The 16,423-nt window shown below is 42.5% G+C and overlaps 1 protein-coding gene across 1 annotated transcript in view; it reads right to left on the bottom strand.

Annotated features, from left to right (window-relative positions):
• JMY (junction mediating and regulatory protein, p53 cofactor) overlaps window positions 1-16,423 on the bottom strand; it is a 142,293-nt gene that overhangs the window by 34,175 nt on the left and 91,695 nt on the right. Inside the window, exons 5-6 of the mRNA XM_054032014.1 lie at window positions 15,577-15,742; window positions 8,072-8,259 (exon numbers count right to left, since the gene is read on the bottom strand). Of these exons, the coding sequence (XP_053887989.1) occupies window positions 8,072-8,259; window positions 15,577-15,742 (354 nt within the window). The remainder of the gene's footprint in view (window positions 1-8,071; window positions 8,260-15,576; window positions 15,743-16,423) is intronic.

Genomic DNA, 16,423 nt, shown 5'->3' with positions numbered 1-16,423 from the left:
CTTGATTTTTCTCTTATAAATCCAACTCCCTAGTACAATGGCTGTTTGTTTCAGACAATAAAAAAAGAGGTTACTCACTTTGTGCAGTAACTGCAGTTCTTCAAGAGGTTGTGTCCCTATGGGTGCGCCACTTCAGCTGCTCATGTGCCTCTTGAGCCTTTGATTGGAGATTTTCACTTAGTGTCTATTAAGCCCACAAAAGCGCATAATACCACCTCATGCCAGATACTGAGACTATATACGGGCATGCAGGCAAAGCACCCTCAGTTCCTTTCCCACCCAAATGTCCCCTAAGGAATAATCCAAAGCAGAAGGCAAGGAGGCTGGGTAGTGGAGCATCCATAGTGACACATCTCAAAAAACAATGGTTACTGCACAAAGTGAGTAACCTCTTTTTCTTGTCTGAGTAGCATCCTTATGGGTGCTCCACTTCAGGCGATTTCTGAGCAGTATGGAGGAGGGGGCTTCAGAATAGAGTCCAGAACTGAAGATAGTACTGCAGAACCAAGTGCCGCAGCAGATCTGACAACATGAATCAGGGCACAATGTTTCAAAAACATATGTATTGAAGCCCACATAGCAGCCCTATATATTTTAGATACTGGTACATTCTTCAGTAATGCCACAGATGTTGCCTGAGGGGACTGGGGGGGAGAAAGTGATAATACATCGAGGCATCCATCTTGATAATCTGAGTAGAGATTGAGAACCCCATGAAGCTATCCGCAAAGGAAATGAAGAGCTTATGTGACTTCCTAAATTACTTGGTCATATCCAAATAGAAGGATAATACCCTGCTAACACCCAGGATATGTAAACAGGATTCCTGTAGTGAACTATGTGGCTTCAGGAAAAATACTTGTATATGAATGGGTTGATTAAGATGGAATTTAAATAGAATCTTAGGTAAGAATTTAGGGTGTGGATGTAAGGAGAATGTGCCCTTAAAGAACACCATAAAGAGGGGGTGGGAGAAATCTGCCTTCATGGCTCCAATCTCTCTGACCCTATGGGCCAACGTGATAGCTGCTAAGAAGGCCATCTTCACAGATAAATGCAACAGAGAACAGGTTACTAGTGTTCGAATGGAGGTCTCATAAGATAACCTAGTACCAGGTTGAGGTCCCAGGTCAAGGTAGGTTCCTAATCTGTGGACATTTCTAATCTGTCCCCAAACCCTTAGTAAACCTAGACTATTCTGGGTGAGCAAATATGGAGAATCCTTCTACCAGAGAATGAAAGGCTGATATTGCGGCCAAATGGACCTTAACTGAACTAACTCATAACCCTGATTTCTTTAGATCCAATAGATAATCCAAGATGACAAAGGGCACCGAAGCAGGCAGGAGCCAGCAATGACAACACCAGTGGAAGAATCTCTTCCATTTCTGCAGGTAAGTAGTACAGGTTGATCTCTTTCTACTACTCAGTAACACCTCTTGTACTTACTGAGAGAGCAGGACGATTCTAGGTCCGTGAACCATCGAGGAGTCATGCCTTGAGGTGGAGAACCACTAGGTTGGGATGAAGCACGACCCACAACCTGTAACAGGAGATGAGGAACAGTTGGGAACTTGAATGACGGTTGGACATATAGGTGAAGCAGGTAAGCATACCAAGCTTGTTTTGGCCATGTTGGCACTATAAGGATAACTCTCTCTGGCCTTGTTCATCACCCTTAGTACCAGTGGTGTTGGAGGAAATGCATTGAACACACCCTTCTTCCAAAAAAAGCATCTCCCAAGGAGTCATGGCCCAGATGCCTGCTTGAGCAGAAAAGAAGACACTGCCTGTTCCTGGAGGAGGTATTGACATCCATCTCTGGCAGTCCCTATTTTAGGAATATACTGTGGAGAACTTGATTGTCCCATTCGTAATCCTGTGAAAAGTGTCTGCTGAGGACATTAACTGTGGCATTCTGAATATGTGGGGAGGCAGAGTGCTAAAATTTGGATCTGATGAGCTACACACCAGTTCCAGAGTTTCATGCCTTTGGCACACAGGGAGGGGAATCTTGCCTCTCCCTGCTTGTTGATATAGAGTATACAGGATATATTGTCCATCATGACCCTGATTCATTTGCCCCGATGAGGGGTAAGAAATGAAGGCAAGTGTTTCTGACAGCCCTGAGCTCCAGCAGACTGATGTGAAGATTGATTTCTTGAGTTGTCCATTTGCCCTGAGTCATGAAGGTGTTGAGGTGGGTTCCCCATCCCAACAGTGATGCATCTGTTGTTAAAGTCATTTATGGGGTTGGGCAACAGAAAGGAACGCCCTGCACAGATGTTGAGTTGATCCTTTCACCAGTCTAAGGAGTTCCTCACTTGTAGACGAACTGTCACCTTTCTGTCCAAGATGTGTCTGACTGAAGAATAGGTCATTCTGAACCAACCCTAGAAGCAGCAAAGATGTAGCCTTGCATGATTGGTCACAAAGATGCAAGCTGCTATGTGTCCCAGGAACTGAAGACAGTTTTTTATTGTGGTTTCAGGGCTCCCCTGAATTGCCTGTACCAGACCTGACAAGATTATGAATCTAAGAGATGGTAAGCTCTGGCTGTCAACAAATCCAAATACGTCCCTACAAACTGTATCTTCCATACAAGGGTTAATGGGGACTTTTTTACATTCAGCTGCAGACTCAACTCCTGGAACAGGCAAGGACCTTCTGGGTGGAAGATAGCACCACTTCATAGGAGCAGCCCTTGAGTAGCCAGTCATCGAAGTACAGGACACTGCTTGTTGGATATAAACAGCTGCTACTGCCAGGACTTTTGACAACACACTGGGGCCGAGGAAAGACCAAAGGGAAGCGCTCGAGATTAGAAATGATCCTGACCTATAGTGAAGTGCAGGTATTTCCTGTGTGATGGTTATAGCATTATATGGAAATAGACATCTTGCAGGTCGAGAGCCGAAAACCAATCCCCTTTCTCCAGTGAGTGAATTTCAGCTGCCAGAGTCACCATCCTGAACTTTTGAGACCTGCTGAACTTGTTTTAGAAGTCTTGGATCTAAGATTGGTCTCCACTCTCCGTCCTCCTTTGGCACAAGGAAATACTTCAAGTAAAATCCCTTACCATTCTAAGTTTCCTCTAAGCTGCCGCAGCTGCCCAGCAGGCTATCAAGTGCAATGCACTTCAGGTGCCCCTCCCCCTCTGCCATGCTGCTCCTGCCTTCTGACTTGGAGCTGCTCCCAGGAGCCTCCTGCTTGCTATGCAGAACGGGGCGGGGGGAGGGAGGGGAGAGATGAGGTGTGCTGTTAGAGTGTCTCCCTCCCCCCACAACCCCTCTCCACAGAGCGGGGGGAACGTGACAGGGCTCAGGAGTGGGATGGCGGGAGCTTGTTGGTGGCTGCTGCTGCGGCTGCTTTGAGTGCCGATCTACTTAAAAGGGCAACATACTTAAAGCGGCAACGCGTCTCTGTCTCACACACAGTGTACGTCTCAGTCTTTCACATTCACCTCCCAACATATACTTGTATTATTATTGTTATTTCTTGACACTTCCTGCAATACACATATATTCTCTGTAATTTTATTCTTTCAACGTGCTATTGTTTGTGTTTTTTGACTGGTCTATGCATTTCATAATTTTTATTTCTCTCTTACGATTAAATTTAATTCTTTGAGTAGTGAGTTCTAAAATGCCTAACCCGTCCTGGCTGAAGAATTATCTGTATGGTAACTTTTTTAAAATGTATATTATATCTATGTTTTTTGTTTCTACTGGTGGCGCACATCCGCACATTACCTCAATAATTTGATGCACATAAAATTCATTCCACGCATGGATGGGAAAAATTAAAGGAAACATTGTTGCCCTTGTGAGGCAGAGGAACCAGCTATGTTGCTCCTAATCGAAGGAGAGAGTTCACTTCTTGTCTCAATAAAAACTCAGAGAGGGGTCCCTGAATGACAGGGAAGGGGGGATGAAGTGAAGAGAGTGATGTAAAATGGATGGTATAACTCGATGTTATGACCTCTATGACCCACTTGTCTGTAGTGGGTCATCTGTAGTGATCCACTGCCAAGCATGTTGGAAATAGGCAAGGTGATCTCCAAAAGGGGGAAGGTGGACTCATGGGCGCAGCTGTAAATCCAGATGTGCAGGAGGATTTGAACCATCAACTAATCCATTAAAACTGTTGCTTCAAGATGGCTGGGTCATCGTTGAGGATGATCGTGCGGCCCTCTTTCTCTGAAATCTACGTCTCTTTCTAGCGGGGGGTATGGTGGATCTATGGACCCTTGAACACTGAACGGGATGTGATCTCTGGGCAGTTTGCTATCTACTAAACTTTTTCTTATTTGTAGGTGTATGTATACCCAGGGATCATAAAACAGCCCTAGAGTCCTTTAGCATGCACAAGGAGTCACCCGTGGTTTCCAAGAACAGTTTACAACCGAAGGCAAGATCCCCCCCACAGCGGTCTGTACTTTCCTCAGAAACCCCATTATATGGAGCCATGATGCCCTGCTCATAACCACAGCTGTGGAGATGGACCTGGCAGCAGTGTCTGCAGCACACCAACATGCTTGACAGGCAGTTATGGCCACCAAGTGGCCCTCAGATGATGGACTAGAATTGCTCCCTATGTTCTTGTGGCAGAAGTTCAATAAAAACTGTGAATCTGTTATAATGTGTAAAATTATATTTGGCCATGACCACCTGACAATTCGCGATCCTGAAATGCACGGTTGCTGACAAAGAGGCCTTTCACCCAAAGAGATCCTGCCTTTTCTGGTCCTCATTATATGGGGCATACCTAGAGAAGTGCTCCCTGCTCCACTTATTTAACACATCCACCATCTGGGAGTTAGGTGGCGGATGGGAGAACAAGAAGTCAGAAACCATAGGGGGAACATAATACTTCTTATCTGCCTATTTCCACATGGGTGGAACAGCAGCTAGTGTCTGCCACCAGTCTTAGCCAGATCTACAAGTGCCTCAGTGATGGGTAACACCACCCTGGAGGGGTTACTGACTACAAGATATCCAACAGTTTGTGCTGTGACTCACTGACCTCTTCAAGAGGAATTTGTCAGCTACCTTCCTTGTGAGGGTATGAAGACCTTTATGAGGTCTTGAAATTGTCAAAAATCATCAGCCACGGATGGTGGCAGAGGCATAACCAGGTGTTGGAGGGGTGACCTCCTTATCTACCCTAGCTTCTTGAACCTCAAACATCTGCTATGGGAGAGCTGGCTGGAGAGGAGAGGGCTGTACAACTCTGGCCTTCCTGTGAAGAGTACCAGTGGTCTGGCAAATTGTTGATAGGCAGCCCAGAGATCCAAGTATGGACATTGGGGGTGAGAGGGCATATGGAAGTGGGAGTGGCATGAGGGGCCACCTTCATAATGACCCCAATTTTCCTTAAGTCTTTCAGAGAATGGGATGCTGAAGAGATATGTTGGAGAGGCCTGAACAGAAATAGAGGAGACCAACTGAAAGTCTCTTCTCCTCCTCCATCTGATTCAAAGAGAGAGCACCCACCAAAAGTGATGGAGAATCCTGCAGTACTGGAGGACAGTAGTCTGTAGATCAGGGTCTCAGTACCAAGAGATGATTAGTACCCATGAGGAGCGGGGACTCTGGTTGTTATTGAGAGGTCCTTAGTATATCTTAATTCCTGTGCTATCAAGTAGGGCATCGGTACCGACATAGTAGCCAAAGCCAATGGTGGGTGGCACCACTGCTTGCTTGGTGCCAAGAATGCTGCATGCATGGGTACCAATGGCTGGGCTGAACATACAGGTACCGACAGCTGGATGAACTCGAGATCACCAGCCCTGAGTGTCTATGCTTGCCCTCCTGGCTGGTAGAGGGTACCAAGGCCCTATTGGAGATGTCTCTCTCCTTTGTGGTTGAGATTTCAGAGACCGTAGATCTCCCTGGGACCTGGACCTTTTCAGAGCTGTCTCCTTCAGGTGAAAGTCTACACTCCTCTTTTTGGAAGTCTTCCCTTTCTTAGGGGAAGCCTGTGGCATATGCCATCTAACATACAGCTTGTTTTCTGTAGTTTCGGGGGGAGCGGCAGCATCTGCATAGGCTCTAAGGCAGGGGTGGGCAAACTATGGCCTGCAGGCTGGATCCGGCCCGTCAGGGCTTTGGATCCGGCCCACGGAATTGCAACCTCCATGGTGCCGCAGGCCCCTGTTCCCAGAAGCGACTGGCACCACGTCCCTGCGGCCCCTGGAGGAAAGGGGGCAGAGGGCTGCGTATGCTGCCCTTGCCTGTAGGCACCATCCCCTGCAACTCCCATTGGCAGGGAACCACGGCCAATGGGCGCTTCGGGGGAGATACCTACAAGCGAAGGCAGTGCACGGAGCCCTCTGCTCCCTCTTCCCCAGGGGCCGCAGTGCCGGCCACTTCCAGGAGCAGAGTTGGACCTGCCCTGGCCCCGGTGCGTGCCGCTGCTACCCAGGAGCCACTCCAGGTAAGATAGTGGTGACTCAAAAGCAGACAGTACCAAAAAAAAAAAAACAAAAAAAAAAAAAAAGAAGAAGAAGTTAGCTGGTATAAAGTATAAAGATAACTGCTTGGTGACTGTATTAACTCTTCAGCTGGTTTTCAAATTTAGTACACAGCAATGGATGAAAAAAATCAAGACTATCTCTAGTACTGTGATGTTTTATATGATGTTTTACTTTTAATAATATATTCACTCATAAATAATGTATGTTCATATAATTGCATGGGCTTTAAGGGAACTACAAACAAGTCATTCAGAGAAATGAATGAATGTGCGTTTACCAAAATTTAACATATGACTTGAAAATGTAATCCATATTTGCAACAATTCTGCGTACGAATCACAAGACAGATCATTAATATTAAAGAGATAATCCATACCGTAACTTAAATCTCTTCACATACTGATTACAAATTAAATTTCCATGAAAAACTGTTGCTTCTCTACTCAAGTCTTTTGACTTTTTTTTAAATTGGGGGGAAAAAACCTAATTTTTCTTTAAAAGTCAATTTAATCTAATCTGGGAACCGAACCCCTGAAATGCCCTAATTGTAACATTGCATGGTATCACTGCAGGGCAGAGTTAAAGTTATTTCAGTGCTCTAAATAATGAATTTCCACACTTCTAAGGGGTCTGAAACCAAGCTGCCCAAAGAAAAGATAGTGGCCCCTATCAAAGCAGAGAAGATGACTGAGCAGCAGGTGAATGAAGACAGTGACCATCTTTGCTAAGGGCAGCTTGTGGTCTCCATCCCACTGGGAACAATCAGAGCCATTTTGAGAAGGGCATCTTAACTGTGGGCAGACATTTAATCCTGAGTTAAATAAGGACTGGAAATGGCTGTGCCATTACAAACATTGAATCTATCTCCCCTTGTAAGTATTCTCACACTTGCTTCTTATCAAACTGTCTGTACTGAGCTATCTTGATTATCACTTCAAAAGTTTTTTTCTCTTACTTAATTGGCCTCTCAGAGTTGGTAAGACAACTCCCACCTGTTCATGCTCTCTGTATGTGTGTATATATATCTCCTCAATATATGTTTCACTCTATATGCATCCGAAGAAGTGGGTTGTAGCCCACGAAAGCTTATGCTCTAATAAATTTGTTAGTCTCTAAGGTGCCACAAGTATTCCTGTTCTTTTTGAGGATACAGACTAACACGGCTGCTACCCTGAAACCTTTGATTATACTGGAAGTCTGAAGAGTCTGTTTTTCCATTATTAAGATTACTAGAGACCAAAAAAAGTATTAAGGACCCATTTTTAACAGACTGATTTATAAATTATCTAAAATTAATTATGTGCTCAAAGTGTTGTAATTGTGGGGTACAGAATGAGGCTGAACTGTTGCAAAACTCTTCAGCCTTCACTGTGGAACTAAAATGGATACCGCCATAATTTTAAGGAGCATCAAAAACTTGGTATCTTATATCCCTTATACCAGAACACTTACGTGCAGCTACTGTTCCTGAAAAGACTCAGTTTATTGAGTGTTGAGTCTCCCTGTGTGGACTCCCATCCAAGATTGGATGCCTCTAGTTTTACTAAAAAGGGGAAGTCTCTGTTAGAGAAGAATTGTACAATTTAATATTACCTTTTTATTTCTGAGGTAAGCTTTCTTGGCTGAAATGCGTCCACGCCTTGCTTCCAGCTGGCGGATCTTCTGTTGCAACTTCTGCAGCTCCTCTCTTTGTAAGTGTACAGATGTCGCCATATCTTCTTTTTCAAGCATGGCTTCCATACTTTCATAAGTATCGTAATATACCACTTCATCTCTCTTCTCTGTTTATAAAATGTCAGCAATAAAAGAAGTCAAATCAGTGTATGTGATTGACATAAAACACTAAGTTGGTGGGTTCTGTTCTTTTGTTTAACATTGAACCCTGAATTAGACAATGTGCAAGAAGAGCTGGTCTTGACAAAAATAACAGTTGAGTGCCAACGTGTTAAAGGGGCACAACCTCCTAAGGCTCTACAGTTTAGCGAAAACATAAAAAGCCACATCAATTATGTACCTCCTGTTATTTTTATTGGCTCACACACCATTCTAAGAAACAATAACTGTAAGCATGAATTCGTGAAGGAATCATAACCCCATGTCACCACAGCACTACGCCCCTGACAGCGTTTGAACTTAACTAACATGAAGGGAGAGTTTATGCTGCACAGTCATCTCATGTGATCTCCACTGTAAAGTTCAAGCTATATGGCCACTTCCTAGGGTTTCTGTTGTGTGACTCTTCTTCAGATATCTCATATATATACACACACACCATGAAAGAGAAATTAGACAACATGATGATCCCAAGATTTCGCCCATCAGAAGGTTTCTGGGCTCCTAGTCACGGCTTCTGCTCACTGGAGGCAGGGTGAGTACCTCTCCTAGGCTTACCTTGAAGACACCACACTTAACAGGACAATGTCATTATCAAAAGTTTTATCACAACCTATCATTTTTAAATTTGTATTTCACACTATAGTCTCTCTTGCCTACAGTGGCGCACTAATAAATTCAAATGCTGTAATGAGTGTAATTGTTAACATTTGACCTCTAATCTCTTATCAAGGGGGAAAAAAATAAATAAATAAAAGGTGATGAATCCTTCACTGTGAATGCCTGGGTAAGGGAGACACAAAGGCCTTCTAAACCCCTCTATATCCTCTGCTGCAGGCAGATCAAAGGAAGCTACCAGGAGGGGAGTTCAATGCTGGTGGCTCAAACAGGAAGGACAGTGAACATTTAGCATTGACCTTACTGCCAGTTGCCCAGCCCTGAGCACCTAGAAACACACTTCTTATTTCTCCTGCAGTCAGCCACCTCTCAGGAAAGCTGCTACTCTGGTTGCATACAACTCTAACTTCCTCCTACCCAGCTGTAGGATTCTTCTGGGGCAAGGGCTTCCCTCCTCCCTTCTATGAGGCTACCCATCTTAAAAGCAGTAGCCATTTACTGTGTTATATGCATGAAGCATCTTCTGCCTCCTGGTGCTGACTATATCCCTCTGCTAACAAACAGCAACTAAGGACAGAACTTCATAACTCTAAAATTAAAACAATGTACAAAACCCCCCACACTAGTCATTGAACCTAGCACTCACTCAGAGAAAAAAAAATCAACAAAAGAAATTTAGCCATACATGTCACTGGACCAACTTTATGAAAAATCAGACTGCAAAATGTCATGTTTGAATTACCTAAAACTGTATTTTCTTAAGCAGCTTTCAAAGAGAGAATCTGTGTGCAGGTTTCATTCTAAAATGAGGCAGAATCGTAAAACAGGATTTTACAAATGAACTGACAGACTCAATTACAGGGTGGATAAAAATCAATGATTTAAAAAATTTTTTTAAATGGTTTGTTTTGTTTGTTTTTTGGTAAAATGCTTTTTGAGGAAAAAAACCTATCTAAAGATAGTTTTAAATAAGATACGTTATAGCTCAAAGATATCTCATCGTGGAATAGAGATTATAAATTCGAATTCTATAGAATGAGACAATATATTCATGTAATGTTTAAGAAAAGTTTTGTAAATGAGTTCTAATAGTTCATGGATTAGGGACCCAATCTTACGGGGTTCCAGGAGTTTCATAGACTCATAACAGAGCAGATGTTGCAGGCAAATTGCTGGATAAAGTGTATGAAAGAGAAACTGAGCAGTGTGCAAAAGGTCTAGAGGGTAAAATTGCTAACCTGAGTCATGATGGGTGGAGCAATGTCCACAATGATCCTGCTGTATGTGCCTGTGTGACAACAGCAGAAGGGAATGTCTTCCTTACAGAAACAATTGATACATCAGGAAATGCACACCCAGCAGAATACTTACAAGAAGTAGCAGTAAAAGCTATTAAAAAAATCAAATGTCTAGTACACAGCTTGGTCACAGACAATGCTGCAAATGTATCCAAAATGAGAAGAAATTATTTAGAAGAGAGTCCCAAGCTAATATCATACGGTTACAGTGCTCATTTGATGCACCACCTAGCCAAAGTCTTCAGTGTTCCAGAAATAAAGGCTAATATTGTTGAAATTGCAAAATACTTCTGTAACAACCACTTTGCAGCAGCTGCTCTGAAAAAAGTGGGAAGAACCAAGCTAACTCTCCCACAAGATGTGCGATGGAACTCAGTAGTGGACTGTTTTGAGCACTATATCAAGAACTGGCCTAATCTGATGACAGTTTGTGAACAAAATTGTGAAAAAATAGATGGCACTGTCACAGCCAAAGTTCTCAACATTGGGCTTAAGAGAAATGTTGAACACACGCTGAGTACCCTGAAGCCTATTTCTGTAGCCTTGAACAAAATGCAGGGAAATAGCTGTTTTATTGCTGACACTGTTGAAATTTGGAAGGAACTGAGTGAGATCTTAAAGAGAGAAATATGCAATGACAGAGTTAAATTACAAGCATTAAAATACAAATGGGACAAGCACTATCTCCAGCTCATTTTCTTGCAAATATTCTCAATACTGAATTCTCAGTACCAGGGTCAAACCTTAACTACTGAAGAAGAAGAGCTGGCTATGACATGGACATCCAGCAATCATCCCTCCATAATGCCAACTATAATAAACTTCAGAGCTAAGGGTGAACCATTCAAGAAATATATGTTTGCTGCTGATGTTTTAAAGAAAGTCACACCAGTGAACTGGTGGAAGTCACTTAAGCACTTGGATTCAGAGACTGTTGAAGTGATAATCTCACTTTTAACACTAGTAACTTCTTCTGCCAGTGTAGAAAGAATATTGTCTTCCTTTGGATGAATCATTTCGAATTGAGAAATCATTTGGGACATGAAAAAAGCAGGAAAGCTTGTTTTTCTTTTCCAGATTATGAACAAACAGGAAAACGAAGGTGAAGATGACTGAGTTAGCTGCAGAAGCCAATATTTTAGGGTTACCATACGTCCGTTTTTTCCCGGACATGTCCGGCTTTTCGGCACTCAAACCCCCGTCCGGGGGGAATTGCCAAAAAGCCGAACATGTCCGGGAAAATGCCGGCCAGGCACTTCCCCTCCCCTGACTCTTCGGCTCTGTTTAAGAGCCGAGCTGCCCGAGCGCTATGGGCTTCAGGCAGCTCCCTTGCCTCCGGACCCCAGCCGCCGGCCGGGCACTTCCCCTCCCGGGCTCCGGGGGCGCAGGGTCCGGAGGCATGGGGGCTGCCCGAAGCCGGTAGCACTGGGGCAGCTCGGCTCTGAGTCAGGGGAGGAGCAGAGCCACCGTGGCCGGAGGCTCTGCTCCTCCCCTGACTCTTCGGCTTTGTTTAAGAGCCGGGCTGCCTGAGCGCTACCGGCTTCCGGCAGCCCCCATGCCTCCAGACCCTGCGCCCCCAGCCGGGCACTTCCCCTCCCGGGCTCCGGCGGCGTAGGGTCCGGAGGCAAGGGGGCTGCCCGAAGCCCAAGCGCTACCGGCTTCACGGTTTGCTGGGCAGCCTCCAGACCCTGCACCCCCAGCTGGGCACTTCCCCTCCCGGGCTCCAGCTGCGCTGGGGAAGCGCCGGCCGGGGGCACAGGGTCTGGGGGCTGCCCGGCAAACCATGAAGCCGGTAGCGCTCGGGCAGCCCTTTCCACGTGGCTGGGAGTGGGAGGGAGGAGGGGGCGGAGTTAGGGCGGGGTTGGGGTGGGAAATGGGCAGGGCGAGGACCCCATGGAGGGTCCTCTTTTTTTATTTGTTAAGTATGGTAACCCTACAATATTTTAAGTTTCTCATGTTGACCTGGCTGACACAGTCAATTTAATTTTTTTTTTAATATTTCATTTAACTATTTTAGTTAAAAACAATTTTAACAAAAACTAATCTTATTTTGAAAAACTTGAATGTTTAACTAAATTCAAAAATTCATATGCTTGTTTTGTTAAAATATTTATTAAATGTTTGTTGAAGAAAAAAATCCAGAACACATAACGTTGTTGTTTTGGTTAAATAAAACAATTTAAATGTCTGCCTGGTGATGTTCTCCTCCTAATACAGCATGGCAAGAAAATCCTCCAAATATTAATGATTAACCTGTTGATTTGGAGATAGTTCACCTCCCAAATGACTTCAGAAATATCTGCTTCAATTACCTTTGGTAAATGATATATCCAAACAATCATTCATTTTCTGATATAGCTGTAAAACAAATCTGAAAAGTTTTCAAAATAAATCACTTAAAAAATGTATAGTGTGTACCTTAATGAAACCTACATCTATCTCTGAGTTGTGAAGAATGTGTATGAAGGTTATAACAACCAACAAGAATGCACTTTTATGTAGAAATCCATGATTAAATTGAGTCTTCCTGACTAGTGATTTAAATCATGATTTAAATCAAATCCACCCTGCTCAATTCCATCTTTAACAAGCATTTCAATGCTAAAACTGGGACATGCAAGAGTTTTCTTTAAAATATTTGTACATTTGCAGGTCTACATTTCAATTCTATTGTGTCTTTGATCAGAAAAACACAAACTATTCTTTTTGGCCTTTAAAACATGTCTGTGAGGTTGGTAAGTACTGAACCTCTCATAACCTGGAACATGAAAAATATGCAAATTAAAGTAATTCCTTTTCTGTTTAGTCCCACAACATTCAGACTTGCCAGATAAATTAAAATACTAAGCTAGCAGCCAACTCTCACATTATCTGTTGATGACATTCCATCCACCACAAATCCCTCATCAGAGATGAAGTGGGCCTGTTTGGGTATGTTGTCCCTTTAAAAGCCTTAATTTACAGAATGTGAATTCAAGTACAGATCTTCTGTTGGTAACTCTAAAAACCATCATCATGGGATACCCTGTTTACTGTCTCAATAGCTACCAGAGAAACCGTGTTCCATTTACAAGTAAAACAATGTTTTTTCCCCTCCTTAACTACCAACCTGGACATTCAAACTAGGATTTTGAAGTAAAGTTGTGTTTTTTTCTGGCTTTAGCATTATCAAAAGAAGATTCTCAGCAGAATTTAGTCAATTCTGCCAATTCTGCAGCAGAAATCAGAACAGAATCCAACTGCCTTCTCATGGCACTACAGAGTGAATGTAGCTACCAGGAGTAAAAAGTAGTTCCAGCTTACAATGGTTACTAAAATCTACATAGTACAGAACTGTTGCATAAGAAAAATGCTACTTTTCTGACCATAACTGTACTTTAAAGGAAGTAGGATTGATGATTCAATAAATACACCTCTATCCCGATATAACGCTGTCCTCGGGAGCCAAAAAATCTTACCACGTTATAGGTGAAACCGCGTTATATCGAACTTGCTTTGATCCGCCGGAGTGCACAGCCCCGCCCCCCCGGAGTGCTGCTTTACCGGGTTATATCCGAATTCATGTTATATCGGGTCGCGTTATATCAGGGTAGAGGTGTAGCACTTTTCTCTCTGAGTCAGTAGTAAATCGTGTGTGTTAGAGGCCACTGTACTTTGAGAGATGCCATGTTTCAGAGGAGATGCAGGATGGTCGTGACCACATGTGATTATTTAAAAATCACAAGGTATTTTTCACAAGAGTAACTGCTCTAGTTCTGCTGGATAAATTCCAAATAGGTAGTTTCATTCTGCCTAACTAAAACTCCCCCATAATTTCAACTGAACCAGTATTCTTTCAGTATTCTGTCCTAACTTGTGTGTAGTATTGCTGTACATTATTTAAAAACACTAACTCCAAACACAGACTGTTGAGTTCAATAAAGTCTGTCAAACCCTTTAAGCTTTTTTGGATAAAGGCTTAATATAAAAGTGTAATATTGTGAAAAACGAATATTTTTTAAAACTTAAGCAGTGAGCTATGAAGAATTTTTTTGATTCAGTAATCATCTGAAAGTTTGCTTAAGTGTACCATGACCAAAAAGTGATGTATACTACTTTTACAGCAGGTCCACTATTCTTTTGGTAGAAAAGTTGGTAATAGTGGAATAATCACAATACCCAAACTGAATTTAAGTACTGGTGACACTGTACCCCAACTCAGAGGTCCTTCAAATTACTCAGTGAACCTTCCAGACATAAAAGTCAACATAACATAGTTTTGCTAATATTAATTCAAAGAAAACTGATTTAAGTACTTCTTCCTCCTTTGTCTCCCTTACTAGATAGGTTCTCTTCTGGCTGCATGAAAGTAAACTGTGCAGTGACATCAGGATCAAAACTAGAATCATATCCTAAATCAGTCTGTGAACAAAGAGTTTTCTATTGAGCACTTACTCACAGCCTACAGAGAGCTGGCTAGGCTGACTGCTAAATTTCATTAAAAGACAGCTAAAAATGTATAAATCTCTATGGGCTCAATTACAGTAATTGCCATAAGGATGTTATAGGCTCACACATGTGAGAAGAGGCAGTCCACACTACTGTAAATGGGGGAAAAGGTGCCATGAGGTGCTGTCTCTCAAGATGTAACTCACAATATGAGCACATTTGAAAATTTCTGCTCTAGAGTGACTTTTCTGATGAACACTTCCTGCACAAGTCCTTTAGCACTGAGCCAGCATTGAAAGCTGGCTTTTGAGTAAAAGTATAAGCATAAGAAAACCCAGGAAACCAGGCTGGACCCAAACACACTAAATTTCCCTGCACCATCTCTATGAGTTGGTTTTAAATGATTTGTGAGCTACATCAGGTCTAGGGGCCACAGCTTGCGTGTCCCTGATCTAAACTCTGATACATGGGCAACATAAATGCTTCAAAACGTATCAAAAGCTCAGCTAGAAAGATTCTGATTTGCATGACGCCTCCTTGACAGCCACTTGCTTACACTTAAACACTTATTTCAGAAATTTTGAGAGCAACAACTCCTGTAAGTTAGCCAAACCTGCAGTACACAAGAACATTTAGAAAATAATTCCTTCCTTTCTAGCCCTAATTTTTCCAAATATTGCATAAGACATTAGGTATGTGATTCCAACTGAAGTTAAGGAGATAAAGCAATACATAAAGATTTAAAAATTTACCTCCTTCTCCCGGATGCAGATTCTAACTGATTTTCATTGTACTTATGTTCAAAGTCCTAAATCTTTACTTATTTAAAGAATGCTAAAATTGTTGATTCTAAGTTTTACAGTTCTAGTACTAGTACTGTCTTAGGTAACCAAGATTATGCACATAAAATGTGTACTGCACCTGACACTAGTCTTTTGATGCTTTCAAGTTGTGCGGTCAGCAGCAGCTCTTCATACTTCAAAATCTCAAACTGCACTTCATACAACTGAAGCTGTAGATCATAATAATCAGCTTCCAACTGGTCCAAATGGGCTATGGCTTCTGTACCACCTTGCAAACTCTGCATCTGAATGGAGGGAGGGGAAAAAAAGAAAAGTGAATAATACATGTCCACAGGATCCTAGTAAAACCAAGACCTAGATATTCATTTTTATGTTAAAAAAATTAAAACATGTGAAAAGTAGTTTTAAGAGAGACAGTTCAGGTTATTGTAAATATAGATAAACTGAATACTGTCAATGCTGTAGGAGAAGTTTTGACTACTCTCACTTCAGATGTAATAGACAACGTATTTTCAGTATAGCACTAGGAGGTCTATAACATCAGGTTACAGTTTATGACTGCCCATTCTTTCAGGATGAAGAGAGTGAGATACACCCCCAACTTCCTGTTTCTTCTGTTTCTGTATTTCATGTTTTTGTTTGTTTGTTTTTGTAGATAGAGCAATAGAGGTCTAATGTAACCATTTGGTACTGTGTTAGCTTAGATGCAAAAATGTTTTAAAATTGTTAGAGGCTGTTATACCAACAAAACCTAGAAAACTGAAGTTAAGATTGACAGTCTAGGTAACGGTGAACTAAAAAAATGACTAGATGCATCTCTCTCTCTCTCTCTCAATGGGACAACAACTGAGGACTCTTCCAGCAAATAAAATATAAATATTTTACTCCATGTTTTCCACTCTCACACACTATGTGGCTAACCTTCCTAGATGCAGACATAAAGCAGCATACCTGCCTAACCACAG

The sequence above is a fragment of the Malaclemys terrapin genome, chromosome 6 (assembly GCF_027887155.1).
Source record: "Malaclemys terrapin pileata isolate rMalTer1 chromosome 6, rMalTer1.hap1, whole genome shotgun sequence".
Lineage (NCBI taxonomy): Eukaryota > Metazoa > Chordata > Testudines > Emydidae > Malaclemys > Malaclemys terrapin.
This window is presented reverse-complemented; position numbering and strand designations above follow the sequence as displayed.